The 22,583-nt window shown below is 39.2% G+C and overlaps 1 protein-coding gene across 1 annotated transcript; it reads left to right on the top strand.

Annotated features, from left to right (window-relative positions):
- The first annotated feature begins 1,890 nt into the window (after positions 1-1,890).
- Positions 1,891-14,513, top strand: LOC114646066 (protein S100-A11-like). The gene is made up of 3 exons (XM_028794050.2): positions 1,891-2,053; positions 11,900-12,075; positions 14,286-14,513. The coding sequence occupies exons 1-3, from the start codon at positions 2,038-2,040 to the stop codon at positions 14,436-14,438; spliced, it is 345 nt and encodes a 114-aa protein (XP_028649883.1). The 5' UTR covers positions 1,891-2,037; the 3' UTR covers positions 14,439-14,513.
- The last annotated feature ends 8,070 nt before the right edge of the window (positions 14,514-22,583 follow it).

Here is a 22,583-nt window from a genome sequence, read left to right as displayed (position 1 = left end):
CTTTATTATAATCACAAAACAATAGTCCTTGCTTCTGAATAACACTATTAGCTGCTCTGATTTACATTGCTGTGCTCCACTTAGATCAAGCTCATTCTAAAGGAAAACTGTGGCATCATGGCTAAGACTTTAGACTTCAGACCCTGATGTTGTGGTTTCAAATCCCACTACAAACATTGTGAGACTAGGAGCAAGTCATTTCATCTGCCTGTGCTCCAATTGGAAAAACAGAAGAAATGTTACCAAGCATATCTGAAATGTTGTAAGTCACCTGGGAAAAATGAAGGCAAATAATAAGTAAAAAATATCTTGAAAGCGCCTCAATGAGTAAGGAGCCACTTCAGCCACCACTAATGTGTAGCATCCACCCGGATGATGCAACAGCAGCCATTATTGCACCAATAATGCTCACCACACATTAGCTATTAGGTGCTGAAGTGGTGAGAGAGAAAGACAGAGAAAGGGGATGATTAGAGAGCCAGAATGACTAGGCAGTGGTGGGCAATTGAGCCTGGACATCGGGATATACCCTACTGTTTACGAAGGATGCCCATGGATCTTTTGTGTCCACAGAGAGTCAGGACCTTGGTTTTACATCTCTTCTGAATGATGGCGCCATTTTTACAGCACAGTGTCTCAGTCACTTCACTGGGGCACTGGGATCCACATTCAGACTACAGGGTGAGCTCCCACTGTTGGCACCACCAACACCCCTTGCCGCAGCAACACAATTTTTTTCCTAGAGGGTCTCCCATCCAAGTAGATGGACCTGAACATGCTTAGCTTCAGGTGGATGACCTCTTCTGAAGTGCATGTGGTATGGTTGCTGGCAAATCTCTTCTGGTTGTACTGAAATGGGATGGGTGTATCAGTGGCTGGATAGGCTATGTCAGAATTCTGTGGACACCATAGGTCAAACTCCCTGATTAAGCTGAACTCAGCTTCTGCAGTTCTGATGGACAAAATCAAACAGCCATGGCCATTTTTGCTTGAGTGGTATTGCTAATGATTAATGGATTCCCTTAAGGGAGATAGGAGAGCTACTGGAAAATACTTCAGATGAGGAACAAGAGAGATGCATCTGTTTGTCACATCCTGTAATATTACAGTTTGCTTCATCTTGATAAGACTTGAACTTGCCAATCACACTTTACTATTGAGGCTAAACAGAATACGTCTATTAGTCATTTACTTGTGCGCAGATAATAAGACCTTAACAACGGCTTTGTTTGTGTTGTCTGTATGTATATACGTGACGAATGCAATAAACCCCGCTATTCTGAAAAGTAATGTGAAATCCTTGCAAATGTTAAGAAAGAAAATGGTGTGTACACAGCGGCTATTTCCTGCAGCAGTTTAAATGGTTATAAAAGCGGATCCTAGTCTCTTTGTGATCTTAGGGATTCATTTTTAAAAATCAGAATTGATCGGCATGCATAAGCACAAAATATATGAAAAAGCACTCGGGGTCGTTTTAGGTAAAGAGTGCAATGAAGCTCAGGGGGCGCAGAGCGGACTGGGAAGATGAACTGCCAAGAATGCGCATACAATAAACCCCACCCGACAGCGCCAAACGCTTGTTTAAGAAAGATCTATGACCCGATTTAATGTTACAATGTTAAGTGTCACAGTGAGCATGTTTAAAGGGTGAAATAGTGCCAAAGTGAGAAGAATGTACGAAATAATTATAACGCGACAGCCATGCGCTCAGTTCCAGGCTTGCACCGCGTTTTAGGGCGTCTGATCTGGATTAGCGAGTTGGCAGCAGCCCCTCCACCTTTTTTAGATTATCTTTCATTATAGTGAGCCTCTAACGGAATGCTTGCACCGACAAGCAGGAGATGGCGCTTCCAGATTTTTCCATTTTCTTTTAAGAGGGTGTGTCAAAAAGTCCAACTTTTGCACAGTTTTAGGATGAGGAATCCGCAGGGAGGGGAGCTCAGCCCAGGGCGTTGCCACCGCCTTATATAAACTCGGACACTTTCAACGTCTTCGCTCGCATTACACTGCACAGTCGCATACGCTGCTCGTCTCACAATGTCCAAACAGTGCGGTGAGTGGAAAACTTTTCTTTTTATTACACTTTTCGGGTAGAATTAGCAACGCTTTGCCTTAAGGCATAGAATTCCGACAGGCAAAGGGCTGCGCTGAACATTCCGCATTGTTAAATATCGTAGTCTCGCAAAAGGGGCGAAGCGAAGGGTAACTGCGCCAAATCTCTCAACCAGCAGCAGGAAGAAAGCCTCCGTGATAAAACCGCATATCAGATAGAAAGTACTGTTACATCACTTCATCGAAACGGCAGGGCATTTTTAAACTAAACGGAATACGGAAGGATTTTTGAGTTTATGTGCTCTGCTGCGCTGGAGTGGCGCACCATCCAAGGTTGTCAGTTTGTGATTCTTTTGACCCTTCGTTTAAAGCAGCTTGGCATGGAATTCATGATCTTACATTTTGCATCGCCGTGTCTTGTGTGCAGGTGGCCGGCATGAGCGGCACTATATAAAATACAGGATCTGCACTCAAACCGAATGCAACACTTGAGTGGGAGTTGCGAAATATAACCGTATTCGTGTTGGACTTTTAACTCCGTTCTGCTAGAAGCGCAAGCGAGTCAGCGTCTCGAACTCCTACACACGTTAAACGTCTTAAAGTAAGTTAAGCCAAAGAAAACGTTCAAAGGAGGCGTGTTTAATGTAGGCATTTGTTTTCTTATGCAGTATTTGTTTTTCAGAGGTATGGTAATACTTTCATCGCCAGATTATATGTTTAACAGTTTTACGTCTTCGAGAACAGAATCGATGCTCCCCCGTCTCCATCCGGACACACCCGCTCTTCGCCATGGCAACTGAGTTGCGGTAACGGGCTGCAATTTACTAATCGCAAAGGGTGGGGTGGGTTTGGGGTGGGTTAGGGGGGCGCTCAGTCTGTGATTCTTTGTTAATTATTACGGGAACAGACGACATGCCACGACATTCTAAAGCTGTTTTTTTAATTTATTTTTAATGTAAAAAAACTTTGAATTTCTCTTCATTTTATAGGTAATGGCACGGGAAACACTTGTGAATTTAACATTTCAGAATTCAAAAAAACGTTTTTAAAGCCGCTTTTAATAAACAATTGTTTTTATGCAACGATTGTTCATATTGCATTTGATACAGAAGCATTAGTGTGTAGCTGTGAGTGTCTGATAGACCGACTGCCATGTCCTACTCAGCTACCAGGATCCCAGTCCCAGACGAGTTTTACTTACTTTAAAAAACGGAAAGCTCGATGGATGTATATATTTATTTAAATAATCATAAATGCAAGAGGTCTAGTTTTAAAGTATACATAAAAATGGATGTGGCATCTCAAATTCTGTGCGCCACTAAAAAGATTTTATTCCTTAATGACACTTTACTGGGTTGTGTGGTTCCTTTGCTTGACAAAGAGTGATTTCATTCTAAGAAGAGTTCTTTGCAAATGAAATTGGTTCTACAGGCTTAAAAAAGTTCCAAATATGTGAAAGAAAGAAAAATGTCGAATGTACAGTATAGTAGGCAACCTACCAGGAGATGACAGATTAGGAAACCTGATCTTAGCGGGAGTTATTGTATTCAGCAAGGGTCCTTTAAAATTCAGGTGCCCACTGAGATTTCACAAATCTGTTATCATCCATTAATGGCTGTTTGTGGTAGCTGTTAATAATTCAAATGGATTTTCATGTGGATGGATCTTTTGGAAACCATCGCTATGAAGAACCATTTTGGCACCTTGATTTTTAACAGTGCTGTTTACACGGCTATTTTCCCAAAAAGAATTGGCCCATTGTACAGTTCTTCAGAGTTTAAGCAAGATGGATTTCTCCTTAATTATTCTGAATGTGTGTAAGTTCGTTTGGAATGAAATGACGTTCAAAATCTCCTCACTCATTTCCAGATCTCGCCTTTGTAAAATTTCTTTTAGAAAGAAAGAAAGGGAAACATGAAGACTTTTTGTGGGCCTTTTGTAGATGCAATGCAAACAAAGCTATTATATTTTTTCAAATACTGTTCATGTATGTCTGCACATGGTTGTGATGGCTCTGAAGGATTTGATTTTTCCAGGTTTTGCTGCAGTAGCCGCAGCATTCTGGTGATTCAGCACAGGCACACCCTCACTGGGTCGACTGCAGACAACGCCCATGAGTCATTATAGGCATTAGCAAGGCAATTTAGAAGTTGAAAGTATTACTTTATATTCATATCATTTCTTCCCCAGAAGAAGATTCACTTTAAAAACATGACTGCATTCACCTCCTCCATGCCTGTAGGAATTTGTATTAGTCCTTTAAATGTGTGGCTCCTTTGTTACATTCCTGTGTGGCCTCACCCCTTAAGGCCTCCTGCCATTTCAGATGAAGTCATCAACTCCTGCGTGCAGAGTACACATTGTACCTTGTAAGTCCCGCCTTAAGAAGAAGAAAAAGAGATGAAAGGAGACAGAAAAACCCCTTAACACTTTAAATGCTTTTTGTTGAATTGCACTGGAGTGTAGGCCCACTCTGTTTCTATATTTCTATACACACAAGACAGATTTACACAAGATGTAAGGAAAGCATCACCAGAGTGCACTTTTACTTGAAAACATTGAATTAGACTGTAAGCTTAAAATAAGTGTTTAGCAAATTTTTATTCTGGTTAAATGTGGATGGTACTCGTGGTTTTACAAGAACAGATCATTTGCTGAAATCTTGAAATGAGTAATATAGAGAAAAAAGCATTGTCATCTCTCCCTTAAAATATATTTGGAAATGATTACAAAATATGTGTGAACTGGTAAAATTTCCACATTTTTTTCTGCAACATATTTGTGTCTAAGGTGAAATTGCCTCAGCACTGGAGTTTTATAGGACAAAGTACATTTCCTGAGTTTATCACTGGCTGCTGTACTACAGCAGATTTCCTTTAATACTTTTTAAAATCAATTTTTCTTTCAAGAAAGTGAAGTAGTATACAATCGGGTAGATTAAATTTGCAGGACGTATACAACAAATTACCGCAATATCAATCTAGAAAGATTTCCTTTAATACTAAATACAACACAGCATGATTCCATCTATTCATGTAAACGTCTCAATGGAGCCAGCAGCTACGTTGGCTACCAGCCCTGGACGAGGTGCCAGCCGACTACAAGACTCACTTCCTCGCACACCCACATTCATGTTTTCATTTTGCTCATAACAGCCACTATACAAGGCTCACAATTAGGTACATAAAGCAAAAACGGGAAATCTGGCCGGCAGCTGAGGTCGCATATTTTAACAAACCCTCTGTCAGAAAGAATGTTATCAGTAATAATGGAATTTAAAAATCAGACACAGGAGGAAATCCATTACTTTTCTAAACCTGCATTATCATAGGTAGGAGTAAGGAAAGCTGGAACTAATCTAAGCAGCAATTGACAGATAATGGAGGCAGCCATGACTTAAAATATTACGCCTTCATGGGGAGCACTCTCACACTTTGGAGTCCCCAGTTAACCAAACTGGAAAAATGTGTAGGTTTCTCACACACAGCACCTTAGCAAGGCCCTGAATCACCATGAAGTGGCCACAACTGCCTACTGTGTCACTGTGCTCCCTGCTATTAAGGAAGAAACTTTTCTGTTATATAGTGCCATTAATATTTAATATTAAGTCGAATTATTTCAAAGTATACTTTACACAAGTGTGACTATAGCTAGAGTCCAGGCACATTAAGTGTTTTGTTAGGCTTTGTTCCTAGCCCACTAGTTCTGCTGACTGGCACTGAACAATAGAACAGAATGATTTCTGTTTCACTATGGAATATGGAGTAACTGCAAATAATAACTTCTGTAACAAACTTCTTAAAAGTATTTCAAGTATATCAGTATTTGTTCATGTTTTTAGTGAGCCCCATCTTCAAGGTGCTTTACAAATCAAACACCGGTGCAATGCAAAAGGAAAGTATAGGTAGAGGCTTTTTCCACACTAAAATAAAATTAAAAAGAAAGTCAGAAAAAAAACATAATTTCAGGTGTTAATGCTAAACAACAAAAGTATTATGTGTTGTACTTTGTGTTTAAATTTTCAGTGTGAACTTGAACTTGACTTTATTGTTTCTTTGTGCAGATGCAGGCTGGCACAGTCTGCTGATAACAATAATTATTAAAGTACAGGATGAAAAAGAAGATTTAAATATAATCCAAGCACAGGAAATTATTAACTCAAGTTAAACATGACAACAAACAAGTTTAAGTTAGGGATACAAAGCACAAATGTCCTGGACTTAATGGCCATTTATAATAGCTAGGATTTCCTACCTGGCCAGGAAGACCCAAAACAGTCCAACTTATAGATTTTGCATCTGTTGGTTTCTGCTTGTGCCTGATGCTCCCTGAAAAGTCTGAATCCTGCAAGCTTGAGTGAACAATGAATGAATGTAATTAGTGGGCGGCTTTGGCAAAGATACAAAAAGTTATGGAATGTGGCTTCGCTTGCAGCTAATGCCTTTTTAAGGATGGCCTGCCTGTCTTTACTACAAAACACACAAAAACAAGACATGACTACAATAAATGGCTGGACGCTTCTAGTAACCTCTTGAAATTGGAGTCCAAACATGTGGTGTGCAACACGCTGAAATCCTGGCAATCCTCAAATGCTTAGTAGCTCTCCAGCCAGTCCTCTTCAGCCTAGAAACCAAGAACGACCTTGCAGTGAAGCAGCTCCTTGACCTGAGTCAGTTCAAAGCTGCACCCGCTCTTAGGTATTGGATTGGGAGGTGGCTGTTTAGGTGTCAATTAATAAATGTCAACACAGTGATATGAAAAAGTGGCTTTGTTTGCTTAATTTGCAAAGTAAGTGTGTACGAGCAGCGTTAAGGAGTAAAGTTCCTTCAGAACATTAAATTGCAGCGCTTTTTAAATTTTGTGCAGGCAGTGTGGCATAATGGATAACGCGTTAGACGTCAAGCCCTGATGTTGTGGGTTCACTGTGTGACCATGAGCAAGTCAGTTCACCTCCAATTGGAAAAAGTAAAAGAAATGTAAATTACTGTATCTGCAGTGTTGTAATGCTGTAAGACCCTTGAGATTAAGGTGTTAGCCAAATCAGTAAATAATAATAATGTATTGGACCTTGCAATCCTGAATTAGATTGTTAAGAATGTACATGTGTCTGTATGCAGATCTATCTATCTATCTATCTATCTATCTATCTATCTATCTATCTATCTATCTATCTATCTATCTATCTATCTATCTATCTATCTATCTATCTATCTATCTATCTATCTATCTATCTATCTATCTATCTATCTACCATATATACTCTCACGTTTAAGTTCTCCCATGGATAAGTCGGGACTTGATTTTAATGTATAATTTCCGGTATTTTAAAATGTCGGTCGTATAAGTTGAAAGCGAAAAACTCATTCTATTGGTCCAAGAGATTATGATATGCTAACGCCTACCTGAGAGAGTAACCACGGAGCACACTGCCCTTTTTTTTTGTCTATGTATTGTGCCTACATGACCTCACGGTAATACCCAAACTACAGTATTCCGAAGCAATGTTTGCACTGTTTTGTGTTTTTTGTATCTCACACCCTCATACATCTTTATTATAAGAGCATCCCTTACCTATAGTGGAGCATTCGATCAGAAGAAAATACGAAGCTGGTTTTAAATTAAAAGTCGTTAAAGTGGCAAAAGAAATTGGTAACAGCGCTGCTGCAACAAAATTCGATGTGTCTGAGAAACTGGTGTGAGAATGGAGGAAGCAAGAAGATGTAAAAAAAAAAATTTAAGTGTCGCATTTTTGAACAGGCGTTTTAAGTTGGGGTCTGATTTTATGATCGATTTTTTGGGTTTCAAGGCCCAACTTATACATGAGTATATACGGTATCTATCTATGTGTGGGTGTGTGTGGGTGTGTATATAATTCCATTTATAAATAAATTGCCAAAAATGAGACATTTATGCATATTTTAGCGGAACAGACATCCCCCATCTCCTTTGGGACCAAACCACTAAGTATTCCAGTTTGTGTCCCCACAGCCTTGTGAAGAAGACATGTGAAAGGAGTGCCACCTGACTGAAGAGACCATCCCAATACAATGCTAATTAAGTACTAATATAACGCAAAGCAGTTGAAGGTGCCAAAGGGGCTGGCACACTGCCAGAAGTGCATTGCAGTTACACCTAATGCTAATCAAACTATTATTTGTTACGTATAAAGATATTTAGTAGCTGGCACAGTGGTTAGTGTTGTTCCTTCACAGTTCTAGGAGACTGAGTTTAACTCCTTGCCCCCCACCCGACCTTGTAGTCAGCATGGTCTCTCCACGGGTTTTCTTTCAGATACTCCGTGTTTCTCCCATATTCCTAGCACTTGTATGGTAGGTTAGTTGGCGACTTCTGGGTATAATTGTGGCTGAGTTCAATGCGATGTGTCCAGAGCTTGCTCATACGTTACACTCAGTACTGATGGACCTCTGCCCCTGTAGCCCTGCACTGGGTTAAGCTAGTTGAAAAATGGATAAATGAATAATTGACCAGTAAGATCACTAGCTCTCTTTTTGCATCAGTTTTACATCCATTTTTAGAATTGCCATGTATGCTTCTGTATTTGATAAAGCTTCCATAGTTGTCAGTCCATTTTGTTTCCATCTGTAGTCTGAACATCCATTCCATCACAAACTGTTAAGATTCTGTGATTCTTGAGATTTCTTCTTGATTTGCCTGGTGTTGTTACTAAAATGAATAAATGAAAAAGTAACTGAATATATAAAGAAACAGGCAAAATAACATACATTCAGTGCTAGAATTAACTATTTATGCTCCTATACAATTGTTGTATTGTTTATTGTCACATTTCACAATTTATTTAACTATAAAAATGTTTACTAATATATTCCTCCATCTGCTCCACAACCTAGCCATGGACAAGTGAGTTAAGAAGATTAATGGAGGGATGGATATTTTATCATTCAATCGAGCCATCCATCCATCTTCCAAACCACTTATCCAGAGTAGGATGACAGAGAAGTGGGGCCATTATAACAAGAATTGGCACCAGGCAGGAACAACCCATGCCAAGATCTATCCATGAATTGTGAATCTTCTCTTTTTATGGACATGACCTGGCTACAGACAACTACATTATCTAGGCTGGACTTGTCACATGTATGTTTGGTGCATCAGTGCATGCATGACTCAGTGGTGGTCTCTCCACATGGGGGTGTCTTAATCAAGTTCTGATATCACTAGGGCTCTTGAGCAATACTTTGTTTCTATTTTGATTACTGTTTCAAGGAATTTGCTGGTGAAATCATTCTTCATTAATATTTATGAGTTATTGTGTATTTAAAATGTTATTATCATAAGGTAACAAATCTTTTAGAATGTAATAAAAAGCAAATGATACACAAATAAGTGAAATCTGAAGGTTGCGGATAATATGTAAATTCATATATAAAGTTGCCAAACCTGCTGTTCCACATACACACTCACACTCTTTCAAACAATTTAGAGTCATCCATTTACCTAAATCTCAATTTCCCAGAAGAAGAGAAAATTCCAACAAAAGTGAACCTGGAGTTTGGAGGTGTGCAATACAATGACATGTCTAATAGTATTGCTATTTAATAATAATAATAATAGTATATCTTTATTTTTGTAGTTTTTGACATTATTTATTCTATCCCAATGGGCTAGAGGGTCAAGGGCAATAATTTGCAGATCCTTTCCATGTGCCTCCATAGATTTAGGTTTCCTTTTTAGTATCCTCCACAATGGACTGCCAGTTCAACATAGGGTTAAATTGGATAAGAAAACACATAGATGTAGGTTATTGCAGGCCTATACCTCTTTGCAGATTCCAGTCAAAATGTTGTTAAGGTTTGAAAAAACTGTATAGATTTCATCAATTATACTGAACTATTAGCTCTGTAAAATGACAAGAATATATCTTAGATTTTGCAGACATTTAGGGCCCCGTTCAAGAAATTGCTTTTGTACTGTGGTAAGTGTTCAATTTCATGTTGGTCAGCTTATTCCAAGAATCAGTAGACTCCAAAAATCAATTGACCCAACTCTCTTAGTCTCACCATTTTGTTTTCCTTTTTGGATGGTCTTTGTTATTTGGCCCTAAGCCGTTATCATTGTTAGTACTTACTGGTAGATGTAGCTGTTTAAATGTATTTACTGATGAACTCAAGTATAAGCTTGTTGTCAGCCCTGGAAGAACTCATTATTAAAATAGCTGCCGGTGTTTGTCATGCTCGGCAGAGCATACAAACCATGCTCACCGTATTTTATACAGATTGATAAATATGACAGGCACTATATGAGTTACATAAGTAGAGAATACTTTATTGATTCCTTCAGAGAAACTCACTTGTTCCAGGAGCAACACAGAACATAATACAAAACAGTAGAAACAATTTCACAGCGACATAACTGCTAACTGCTTTAGAAGTTGTCAGACATCAATCTCATTGCACCATATGACAAATGCAATGCATGCGCTGACTGTGTGAAGTGGGCAGTGGCATTTGCTTTCAGAGTCTACCCCTCTCTTCTCTTTGGCCTGCCTATGTATATAAGAAGGGTAGAGCAGTTGAGATGTCGGTGGGGGTCAGAGGCATGCCAGAGGACCATGGAAAATGGGGTTCAAATGGACTTCAGAAATCGGTTGCATGTAAAGTGATACAGTTTGCTTTTTTTTTTCATATGTATAGTATAAAATCACAAAATTAGTACAGAGCAGTGAGAATGAAGTATTTCACATACAACAATTTATGGTGTCTTTCAGAAATTAAGGGCCCATGTAAAACTCATGGAGGGCATTTTTAAAGGAAAAGCTAATTAATTTCATCTGGAAAAAATATAACTGATGCCTTTACCAAAAAAAAATATGCATCTTTTTTTACTAAAATACAAATATTACAGGCTCACCTACATTGTTGTAGTTGTGTCTATGTTTTGTTTTTTAATTCTTTTTCCAACATTTTTATAAAAATGAAAGTAGTTCAGTTCCAAACAGAGGGATCTCATGGAATAATTAAACCAGTGAGGCCCCACGATCTGCAAAGATGTTTCCATCCATCTTTTTACCTTCAAACTTGCTTCTTCCAGTTCAGAATTATACACAAGTCAGGACTTGACCTTGGGTGGTCACCAGTCTTCTGAAGGGCACACTCACAGACTCACCTGCCTCTGCTCCCACTAGGCCAGTTCAGAATCACCAAGTAGCTGAAAGTGGTCAGGCATAGATTTATCTTCTATATGAATACTCGATAATGTACACAGAAAAATGAGCCCAGGCAGGCTGACCAGTACAGACTACATTGTTCCTGTTTTTCTCACTCCAGCATTGCTACTTTTTCAGTTGGTGCATTTTAGAAGTTTTTGAAATTAATGTAATATAAAAGTGTAAATGCATTGTTCTTAGTCACTGTGTAAAATATTTGTTTGTCTGTTCCTTAAAAGCTTATTGTTTTCATGTCTGTGCAGTGAGGTAAAGAAAGGCTTTCACTAAATTGTTGCATGGGACATTGTTTAATGCTTCTATAACAGAAAGTGGGAGGCCTGGGTTGTCAGGTCAAAGATAATTCAACTACTTGTATTTTTCTCTGATTTATACTAGGCTGGTATAAATCGGTCAGTCGTGTTTTCTCAAGGCAGGTTCCAGCTCTTCACAGTCCAGCAACTGAAAACACCATGTTCATTAAATGGGTGGACGGATGGATGTTTTCTCCAGGTGCATGGGCCTGGTCAAATGCGCTTTCTACATTGTAGCTGAATATTAATTGTGCATTCATCTTTTACTTCTATCTTATATTAATAAGGAAAATACATTTCAGTAAATGATTGACTAATTTTATGCTTTCCTCTCTGTTTTTTTATGTGCTAGGAGGTCCAGGTGCGGGTGCAGGTGCAGGTGCCAGAGATCCCACTGCACTGGAAAAATGCATGCAGGGTATAATTGAGGTCTTTCACAAGTATGCAGATTCGGATAAAGACTGTCAATACCTGAGCAACAAGGAGTTTAAAGAAATGCTGAAAAACGAGCTGCCATCTTTCATTGCGGTAGGTGCTTCTCTTTGTTAAACCTGGGTCTGACACAAGTGAATAAAACATTAAGGGTGAACCAAAAAACTGGAAATGATCACTGAAAAATAGTGGTTAGTTCCTGACAGAGATCTAACTTATGCATCTATTAAAATCTATTAAATCTAATAAATTATGTAAAACGCCATATTGAGGAAGTAGGTTTTTAAAACGTTTCATGGCATTAGCCCAATGCATGTCTGTTGGTAAAGCATTACAGATTTGTGTTACATAAGAGCAAAAGATCACCTCAGCAGTTCTTATATGCTCAACACTGGGAATACGAAGCAAACTAGTGTTTAAGGATCTAAGATTACAAAAGGAAGGGATGAGCACTCCAAAATATAAGAAGAAGCAAGATTTTCCATCTAACTTAATAAAAGGATTAGTGTCTGTGTGTCCATCCAATTGCTGTCTCTGTCATTCCAAAAGATCATCACAAACATTTTTAGTAATAAATTGAACCATATTTGTCATTCTAGCAGATGGTGCATCACAAACATTAACACTGCTTTTACAAATGCCATACCAAACAGCACATAACAGAATAACGGAGACATATGCATTGCATGCATTGCACACAATGTCTATGTTAATTACTTAGATTTCAAAACTAACCTGAGATGGGTAGCACAGCTAGTGCCTGATATATACTATATAATATATATATATATATATATATATATATATATATATATATATATATATATATATATATATATGTATATGCACACATAACCAGTGTGACAATATTAAGGTTAGTGAAATGTGCGCAGGTTTTCTTGGACTGGTTAGAATTCTTGCTGCTGCTTTCTGAACTAATTGCAGTCAATTCATATCCTTCTTAGGTAGTCATGTTAGGCATGCATTCCAGTAATCTAGTCAAGCAAAACTAAATATGTAAATTTATTTTTCATCATATAAGAGGTCTAACTCTCACAGTGATTCTTACATGAAAGAATGCAGTGTTAATGTTGTTGAACTGCAATTTGAAGCTTAGAATCTAGTCCTTGATAACATCTAGAAGGCGCCTCCAAAGAAGTTGAAATTAAAACAATATCTTTGATATCCGGTTATCCTTGATATAATTCAAGGTTGCAGGAGGCTGTAGAATATCTTGGCAGCATTGGGCACAAAGTATAGTCAGGATGAAAACTGAAGTCCCTAGAGAAATAAAAAAAAACTCTCACAGTAACGAGTACAGTGTGCCGTTTCTCAATGAATTTTGCTTATTGAGATAATCTAGAACAATATCAGCAGGAGTGAAAGGGAAGGTCTACAGGATGGTAGTGAGACCAGCTATGTTATATGGGTTGGAGACGGTGGCTCTGACCAGAAAGCAGGAGACAGAGCTGGAGATAGAAGATTTAAAGATGCTAAGATTTGCACTGGGTGTGACGAAGATGGATAGGATTAGAAATGAGTACATTAGAGGGTCAGCTCAAGTTGGACGGTTGGGAGACAAAGTCAGAGAGGCGAGATTTCGTTGGTTTGGACATGTGCAGAGGGGAGATGCTGAGTATATTGGGAGAAGGATGCTAAGGATAGAGCTGCTAGGGAAGAGGAAAAGAGGAAGGTCTAAGCAAAGGTTTATGGATGTGGTGAGAGATGACATGCAGGTGATGGGTGTAACACAAGATGCTGTCTCTGGAAGACAGGACCATATGGTAGAAGATGACCCGCTGTGGCGACCCCTAATGGGAGCAGCTGAAAGAAGAAGAAGAAGAAAATCTAAAACCATGAGTGTCAGACATTAAAGGCCTCCAGTTAAAACTCTCTCCTCATCCTCCGACCACATTCTTGCTACAATTTGCAACAGGTCTCAGCTTTGGTCTAAATGTAGAACCAGAAATCATACTATTTTGTGGATGAACATTGCATTTGAGAGGTTCCATGGTTCATTATAGTATACTGCCACAAGGTCCTTTTTAAAAATAAATGATGTTCTCTGGTTTATTATAAAAAGTAAAAATGTTTCCACTCACCGTTATCTAAAAAATGTTATTTACAAACAAACCCCTATTGAATTATACCTACCTGACTTTATTCGAATGCCGCCATGCCGTTCTTCATAAGTAATGATCTTTTCCTCACGTAGAATTGTGTTTTAGACATAGCTTTTGTGTCTACTCTCTTAGCAACATGATCTGCAGTCATTAATTAATTTTTTTACTTTGCTGTAATTTCAGGCTCAGAAGGACCCAAATGTTGTGGACAATTTGATAAGAAGTCTGGATGATAACAATGACAACAAGGTGGACTTCAAGGAGTTTTTGAATCTGATTGCTGGGCTCTCCTTCTCGTGTGAGAGGATGTATGCACAGAAGAAGATGAAAAAGTGAACCTGCCCCTGGCAATGTGTACAAAATGGCAACCTTTGTCATTTATACCAATAAACAGATTGTCTGGCTTTGTCATTTTTCAGTACTTTTTTTAGTCTCTGTTGGAGCACATCATTTGTGACACCCCTAGAGCGGTGGTGATATTGATCAAAGTATCCATTCATTTTGCTAAAAAGGCACTGATATGAATATCTCTGAATAACATGTTGAACAAAATACTTGACTTATAATTTTTTAAACGATTAGGCATTAAAATGCTTAATATTGTTCAGAATATTTATTTGGATTTATGTAACCTTGTTACAGATAATGGATGAAAATGCATATTGTTTATTTTGGGCAAAATATTTATAGCTGGATATTACACTTTGCACAAATTCCTGTTTAATACTAGGCTGACACTTTTTAAACATAAGCACACACGTTATACAGTATTGCATTCTTAGTCATAACTTACACAGCTTCCTAGTTGTACAAAAATCATAGATCCTGCTCATGTCTTGCTCCCCATTGTTCTGTGTGGAGTTTGTATGTTTTCTTGTGTGTATGTGGGTTTACCTTCCAAATCCTGAAGATGTGCAGGTTAGGGTAACAAATGACTTTAAATTGAAGCCATGGAGGTGTGTACATCACTGGACCTTGTGATGGACTGACAGCCCGGCCAGAGTCTGCTCCTGCCTTTTGCCTAATGCCATTGGGATAGGCTTCATTACCCATAACCCTGGATTGGGTTAAGTAGATTTGAGAATGTTACGGTGGTCCTTACAAATTGAAACCATAACTTTAACCTGCATTTTGGAATTTTGTGCAACATGATGACATCCTCTAGTAACTAATGCTGCCTCCAAGAACTTGTGTTTGAATCCCAGCCTGGTTGCTTACTGTCTGCATGGAGTTTGCAGAAATGTCATTTCTCCATGTGGATTTTCTACATGTGCAATAGTTACCTATTTCATTCTAAAGATGTGCATTTTAGATTAATTATTGAATTTAAAGTAGCCCAGGGTTGGGCGTGTGCTAAGCAATTGATTGACAACTTCTCCCATTTTTGTTCCTTGTGCACAATGGTAGCCTCTTAATACCCTGTGACCAGACAATGGAAAAAGTGGATTCAGAATAATGGTAGATGAATATTTAGCACTCAGTGTTACTGTTGTCAATCAAGAAAAGGTCTTGGTTTCAAAGTACAGGACTAAAACTTTAAGTAGACATCAAAAGCACAAAGTAGGCCTGGCTCTGAAACTAATGAAGCAGGTTGCTCACACACAAAATGGGGCCAAAACCTATAAATCTCAGTAGGTAGAAGGGACCTGAAAAACCCTGGGGCAACGAGAAATCAAAGAAACAACAATAAAGTTCATTAACAAAAAGAACTGCAAATGACAAAATACAAAAGGTTGCGTCAAAATAGAAAACTTGAGGGATAAGATAGGTATATGTCAACATTATTTCTTTACAATCATGATACTGTATATATTAATTTGCCACATGAAATTGTGTTCTAATGTGAAGCATATTTTATAAATTTGAAAAAATAACTAGCCTGCTCTTACGTTTTGTAAAGGAGTTTATGGGTACTGGAGTCCCATTGAAAAAAATAGTTATTTAAATATTCTTTTTTAATTATAAAGAAAAAACTTCCTTTTGTTATTGTGGGCTCAAGGTCTTACAGTGATCCTCCCACCCCTCTTTATTTTTAAATATTCCTAAACTTTTAAAAAAACAGCTTCTCCATTTTTAGGCCGAAGCTTCAGTCGGCCATTGTGGACTAGCTGGATTGGGGTGAGCTTTTCCCAGCCTGTTTTTTGTCACATATGTCATTTTTGTGTTTTGTTGAGGCAGGAAATCATAACAGATGTCAAACTGTTGCATGGAGCCAAGGCTATTTGGTCAATTGCTTTTTAACACATACCGTATCACAATAAGACCCATCTCCTTCCTGTAACTGTTTTGTTCCTGCTCCACTTTTGTCACCTATTTGCTCATCAGGGAAAAGTTGTCTCCATCCTCATCTTAGAGGTTTCCCTAAAAGAAATCCATGAAGAGATTGCCTGTTTTGTCACATGCTGTTCGTTGTAATATATTAGTCAGGTATTATGAAGAATCAGATCAGCAGATAACAAAGGTTTCATGGTAGACGTGAACCATATGATTGGGTATGCAGGTCCACAATGATGGTCCTTTTGCTTACAGGACAAATAAAGATCTAACAGATCTCTCCACTGTAGAGCAAAGAGAGACCTGGTGAATAGATAAGGAAGAAGCAGGTTTATTACATCTGGGAATTCATGTCTGTGCAGCACAGGAAGGGTTGGACAATCAGGCTAATATGTAATAACCACTGGAGAGATGACCATCATGCACCAGAGACTGCTGGAATGATTACATTCAGCTGCATTTAGCAATACTGGTCTACAAGACTTTGCTACTGAATATTTGAGAGAAAGACTGGGATTCCAGGTCAGTCTTAAGCTTGACTTGCCTTGGTGTGTCTTGCTGTTGTATTATGAAGAACATCTTCCAGGATATCTCAACAGCTATAAAAAATACCAAGGAAGTCTGAATTTCATAAGAATGGTTTACTTCATCCAAAACTGCATAATATTTGATGTTCGCAGGGTGAACTTAACATGTTAGATAAAACACATTGGCAAAAAAAACATTCTGCTGCTTTAGGCTTGCCTGTTCAAATAACTGACCTGCCTGACTAGTTACCCACTGAACCAATAAAAAACACAGTGCCCAAGTCCTAAACAAATAATTGCCTTCCCTTTCTATTCCCACTTGAAATTTCTCTTTCAGTTATCTGGCTGCATTACTTATACTCTCTCTTGTCCCATCTCCCTCTCTGACTCTACTAGAGATTGGCCATTAAACTTCACCCAAGTGTTACCTCTAGGTATTTCCTGCAATGGCTCAGGGACACCTCAGAACATCTTTGACGCCATCTTAACAGAGTTCCCTCTGGTAGTTTTCTCTGCTCCTGTATTCCTGAGTCACATTCAAATCACTAGACATTTTTCACAACTTCCTATCTACTTGTCCTCCATAACATACAGCAGAGACCCTGCCAAAGATCTCTCAAACTATTGGAAACACTTACTGCAAGCACCTCTGGGTCACTATATACCCAAGTGAGTTTTAACACCTGCCAGTAAATCCTGTCTGTCCACAGTGGTCTAGGACAAGGGTCAGCAACCTACGGCAACATTTTAAATGGCACTCTGATTGAATTGAAATATAGTAAAAAATTATATTTTATTTACAGCGCATGCGTTTGCACCCTCACCACATATTTTGCATATGTGACTCACATGTACTGTAAATGGAAACCATGTGTTCAGTGCAGGCCATGGTACGTTAAAATGAATCTTGTTATTATTAAGTAATAAACTGCCCTAAAATGACTCATAAAAGACAAAAACTTGATGTTCGCTCTTTTCAATGAGTATCAATTTGTACAACAAAAAGATCATGCATTTGATCATGCATTTGTGCGCGTTACTCTTTGAAAGTGTCGTGTGTCGCACGTCAAGTGTACAAAAGCATTATCAAACTAAACATAAGTCCATGTTTAAAAACTCCGATGAGAAAAGTGAAGCTATAAAAAGGGCTGTTTCTGGCTGAAGCTCTTTTAGGAACGAAACAAACTACTTATTTTAGTCAGATAATTGGAACCAAAAATTAAAGCAACCGAATGTTCTTATATAATATGCTACCGTGGCTGTCTGTTTGTCTGTCCAGGATTTTAAATCACCTGTAGCTCGCAAACCAGACCACGAGGGGGCAACTGCCCTGGTGGCTTTGGGGACCACGGGAACAGAGTTTAGAAGCTCAACCATGTAGGGGCCCGTGGTCACCGCCACAGGGCGCCCCAATGCCTTTGGAGCCCTGGCCTTCAGCACTTCTGCCACACCCGGAAGTGCTGGGGGGAAGAAGACCAGGGACACCCGTAGTGCTTCCGGGTGCGCAGCCGGTACTTCCACCACACCAGAAAGGGCCAGCGGAACCTTATCGCGAGGCACCTGGAGCACGTCCGGGTGTGTATAAAAGGGGCCGCCTCCCTCCATTTGATGGCTGGAGTCGGGAGCGGAGCACACAAAGTCTTGGAGGAGAGGAGTGGAGGCGGACCTGAGAAAGGCAAATGAAGAAAGGCCTGGACTTTGGGGGAATACTGGGGTTGTGTGTCACTTTTGTAAATATAAATTATGTATAATAAACATGTGGTGGGTGAACTATCGGTGTCCACCTGTCTGTGTCCGGGCGAGTCTCCACAACATATACAACGTGATGTCTACTATCCACTTTCAGGGTGATGATTGACCTCCAAGGTTATTCCTCTTTTTATTTTTATTTTATTTTATTGTAGAATCAACTCTCGGGAGTGGCCAGCAGGACGGTCATGCAGCACATGCGTACGGGTGCCGTTCTCATCCCTACCACCATCGCCGTCACTTCTCCTACCTCTTCATACCTTAAATCATTCTTGAGGCAGATTGAAGACTTAAGTGCCAGCTTAAGCGAAATAAGTAATTGCAGCACAAACACTGACTTAATCAGTTTTAACATGAAATGATGCCGACAAAAGAAGAGAAGAAGCGGGCCACTAGTATGGAGAAAAGAAGAGCTGCTCAGAAAGCAGCAAGCACATCAACCTCTGAGCAAATGAATGCTAAACGTACAGAGAAAGAGTATGAAAACTAGGAATGCTTAAGTCAAGGGTATTCACTACACGTTATCGTGCAGTGTGCCGTTACTGGTGTAGTTATAAAAAAATTTGACAAAACATTCTTTTCACATATGATCCTATGTATTTTAAAATATTGAATGACCAATCATATAAGCTCCGGTTATAATGAGCTTCAGAAGCATATACTTTTGAAGCCCATTATAACCGGACCAATTTTGATACTATATATACTGTAACATAATTGGTAGAATTATGTCAGCATGTGGAATAACATTTTAACATAGGTTTATCACAACATTGCTGGAAGGTTGCCTACCCCTGGTCTAGCAGAAGGTCTCTAGTAATAAGAATAGGGACTTCCTTTTTAATAGGACTCCTTTTGGGTCAAACTTATACTTGCTTGACTTTGGCAATCCCTTGCTAGCCTGCAGGCCCATCGCCATACTTTTTAGATGGGTTTTGTCCATGCTATACCCAGCTATAGTGGCTCAGATTCATGTTTTACACGCTGACCATTAAAAAAGATGCGGAGTTCATGCTTTATTCCAGATGTCTTTTTACCATTACTGACAGTACTCAGTCATCACTAGTTTCTAGCTTTTCAAAAAAGTCTTCCTGGAAACAACATCAGATGATGTCATCATAGAGGACTTCTGTATAGAGGTGTGCTGCACATCATTGGTACAGAAGCTAAAAAATTAGCACCACTGTATTTAAACCATTCATTTTTCCAACCAAGCAAGAAGGCAGGTAGCTATTCCAGCAGCATCAGACACAAAGCAGGATCCTGTTGTGAGACTTTATCTATTTACTAGGGGGCTCTCTGCCACTTGCGTTGTGAAGAGATGGGCTGAACACACACCAAGGAGACGCGTTCACTTCTCTTAAACGGTGATAGAATGAGAAACAAATACAGTTTTTTTTTACCTCCTCTTTGCTCGATCAACTGAAGGCTTGCTGCTGCTGCCGTGCCTCATGATCTGCATCTCGTGCGGCGCTTCAAACGTTTAAAAACCTGTACAGCAGCTCTCCTACTCTTTGTCTTTTATTTCTGGCCCCAGGCGTGGTTAAATCTTTTGGCACAAAGTCTTGTCTCGCGAGACATGAGTTACTGATATTTTTTAGTTTAAAATTTAAAAACGGAATAAGAATCTGAAAATCTAACAACACCACATTAAAGTTCGATAAATTCTGAAAAGAATGATACCAAACATATATATGTAGGTTTTAAAATAAGCCCGATTTAAAGCATGACAAAAAACATCACATAAAATCGCTGCACAAAATCGTTGCACTTTTAGGCTTAGGATTTTAAATATAGAGATTAGATGAAGGTGACTCAAAAGGTCAGAATTAGTGCAGCAGGCTTTCTTTCCCATACAGTTTTGCCCAGGTTTCCACATGACCTAGAAGTACTCTGCACGACACTGGAATCAGTTCCAATGTCTGGCTTAAAAGAAGCCCACAGACTCACCTTGAAAAGTCAGAGTTGGGAGGGCGAAGTGGATGAAACTCGACCAGGAGGATTGGAAGGAGAGGAAAACACTTATTTAGTTATATTGTGGTACTTTTGGCTGTGTGCACTGGAAAAAAAATGTATTATTTTAAACCTGGAGTTGTGTTGGGTGTTATTGTGTCTGAGGTTTGGTGCTCAGTGGTGCTCCCTTGTGGTTATAATGATAGATAGATAGATAGATAGATAGATAGATAGATAGATAGATAGATAGATAGATAGATAGATAGATAGATAGATAGATAGATAGATAGATAGATAGATAGATAGATAGATAGATAGATAGATAGATAATTTATTAATCCCAAGGGGAAATTCAGATACTCCAGCAGCAGCATACTGATAAAGAAACAATATTAAATTAAAGAGTGATAACAATGCAGGTAAAAACAGACAGACCATATCTTTGTATAATGTTAACGTTTACCCCCACCCCCCCCCCCCCCCCCCCCCCCCCCCCCACCCCAAGGGGTGGCACTGTAGAGTCGCAAAGTTTGAGGGAGGAACGATTTCCTCAGTCTGTCAGTGGAGCAGGACAGTGACAGCAGTCTGTCGCTGAAGCTACTCCTCTGTCAGGAGATGATACTGTTTAGTGGATGCAGTGGATTCTCCATGATTGACAGGAGCCTGCTGAGCGCCTGTCGCTCTGCCAGGTGTAAACTAAGAAGGTTCTTAAACAACAGAGTGCTGCTTCTGCACAATAAAATCCTGATAACGCCTCCATCCACGTTTGTGTAAAATGTCACAGTTGTGTGCCTTTGGCAGGCAGAGGAAGGCTGTCCGGACAGTTCTTTCCTTTGACAGACGCCTAATTTGTTTGCATTCCAATGCTTAATAGATACCAGTGGATCCTGACTGTCATCTTGCATAAATGGCTCAGACAAATGGTAAATAATAATATCTTGTAGAATCCTCCAGTGGCTAAAAAGAAAGGACACCATCCGCCTGCATCTTTAGTTTTAATTTAAATAAAGGCACACCCCTCTTTTTAGGCCCCCGAGATGCTGTTGTTACAGCTGCAGCAATCTTTCAAGGTCCAGGAGATGTACCTGTTGTCCACATGAAGGCTGACAAATGACACTTCATACCTCCTGGCTTAAAGTGCAATCCTGCTATCTGTTCACATAACTGGACTGCGCAACTGTACCCTTAGCCAACTGTTCTTTAGCTAAAACGAGGTCAGTTAGGTTCAGTTCAAAACACATACATTAGTATATCATAAGTAAGATTTATAGGACCACCTGAAAACCCCACCTATCCAGGACTCATTCATTAACAACCTGATTCTGCTGCGATGGAGTGATAACATAATAACAAACTAGATATGCCTGCAGGAGCCTTACAGTTTTTCTTTCTTTTTATATTCCTTTTGTTTACTTTCACTTGAAATATCATTGAAGGATGCCATAACTCTGCAAATATGTCTTTAAAACATCCACACAATAATTCAGGATTCACTTCTTCAAATGCAGTTTCCAGGGGTATTCTACCCCAGCAACATCAGGGACAGCCCAGGATGGACAATCAGGTACTTAAAAGAGTTTTAGGAAAAAAATGAACAATAATGATAAAGCGAGGAGCACTCTTTGACTTGCACAAGCATATCTGATTTTTTTGCCCATCTTGTGGTTACACTATAGAAGGAGTGTCATGTTGAGGAAGCCCATGACTAATGAGCTGAGCTTCCTCCAGGCAGGCTCTAAACCACAAATCCTGGCTCTTTGAAAACACCAAAGCCTCTTCAGGTTACTCATGATGGCAATGCGTACCAGAGGATTATGAGTGTTCAGGAAAAAAGGAAGCAAGCACTTTCTTCAAGCAAAAGGAGAGAGGCCTGATTGAGGCCATCTCTAGTTTTATATAGTCCAGGACTACACTATGTGACCACAGCAAGCAGACAAAATGGAAAATGTTACTAGTAATGTTTCATATCATCATATTT

This window comes from Erpetoichthys calabaricus, chromosome 2, assembly GCF_900747795.2.
Source record: "Erpetoichthys calabaricus chromosome 2, fErpCal1.3, whole genome shotgun sequence".
Lineage (NCBI taxonomy): Eukaryota > Metazoa > Chordata > Cladistia > Polypteriformes > Polypteridae > Erpetoichthys > Erpetoichthys calabaricus.
The sequence above is the reverse complement of the archived record's forward strand: the minus strand, read 5'-3'. Positions and strand labels throughout refer to the sequence as shown.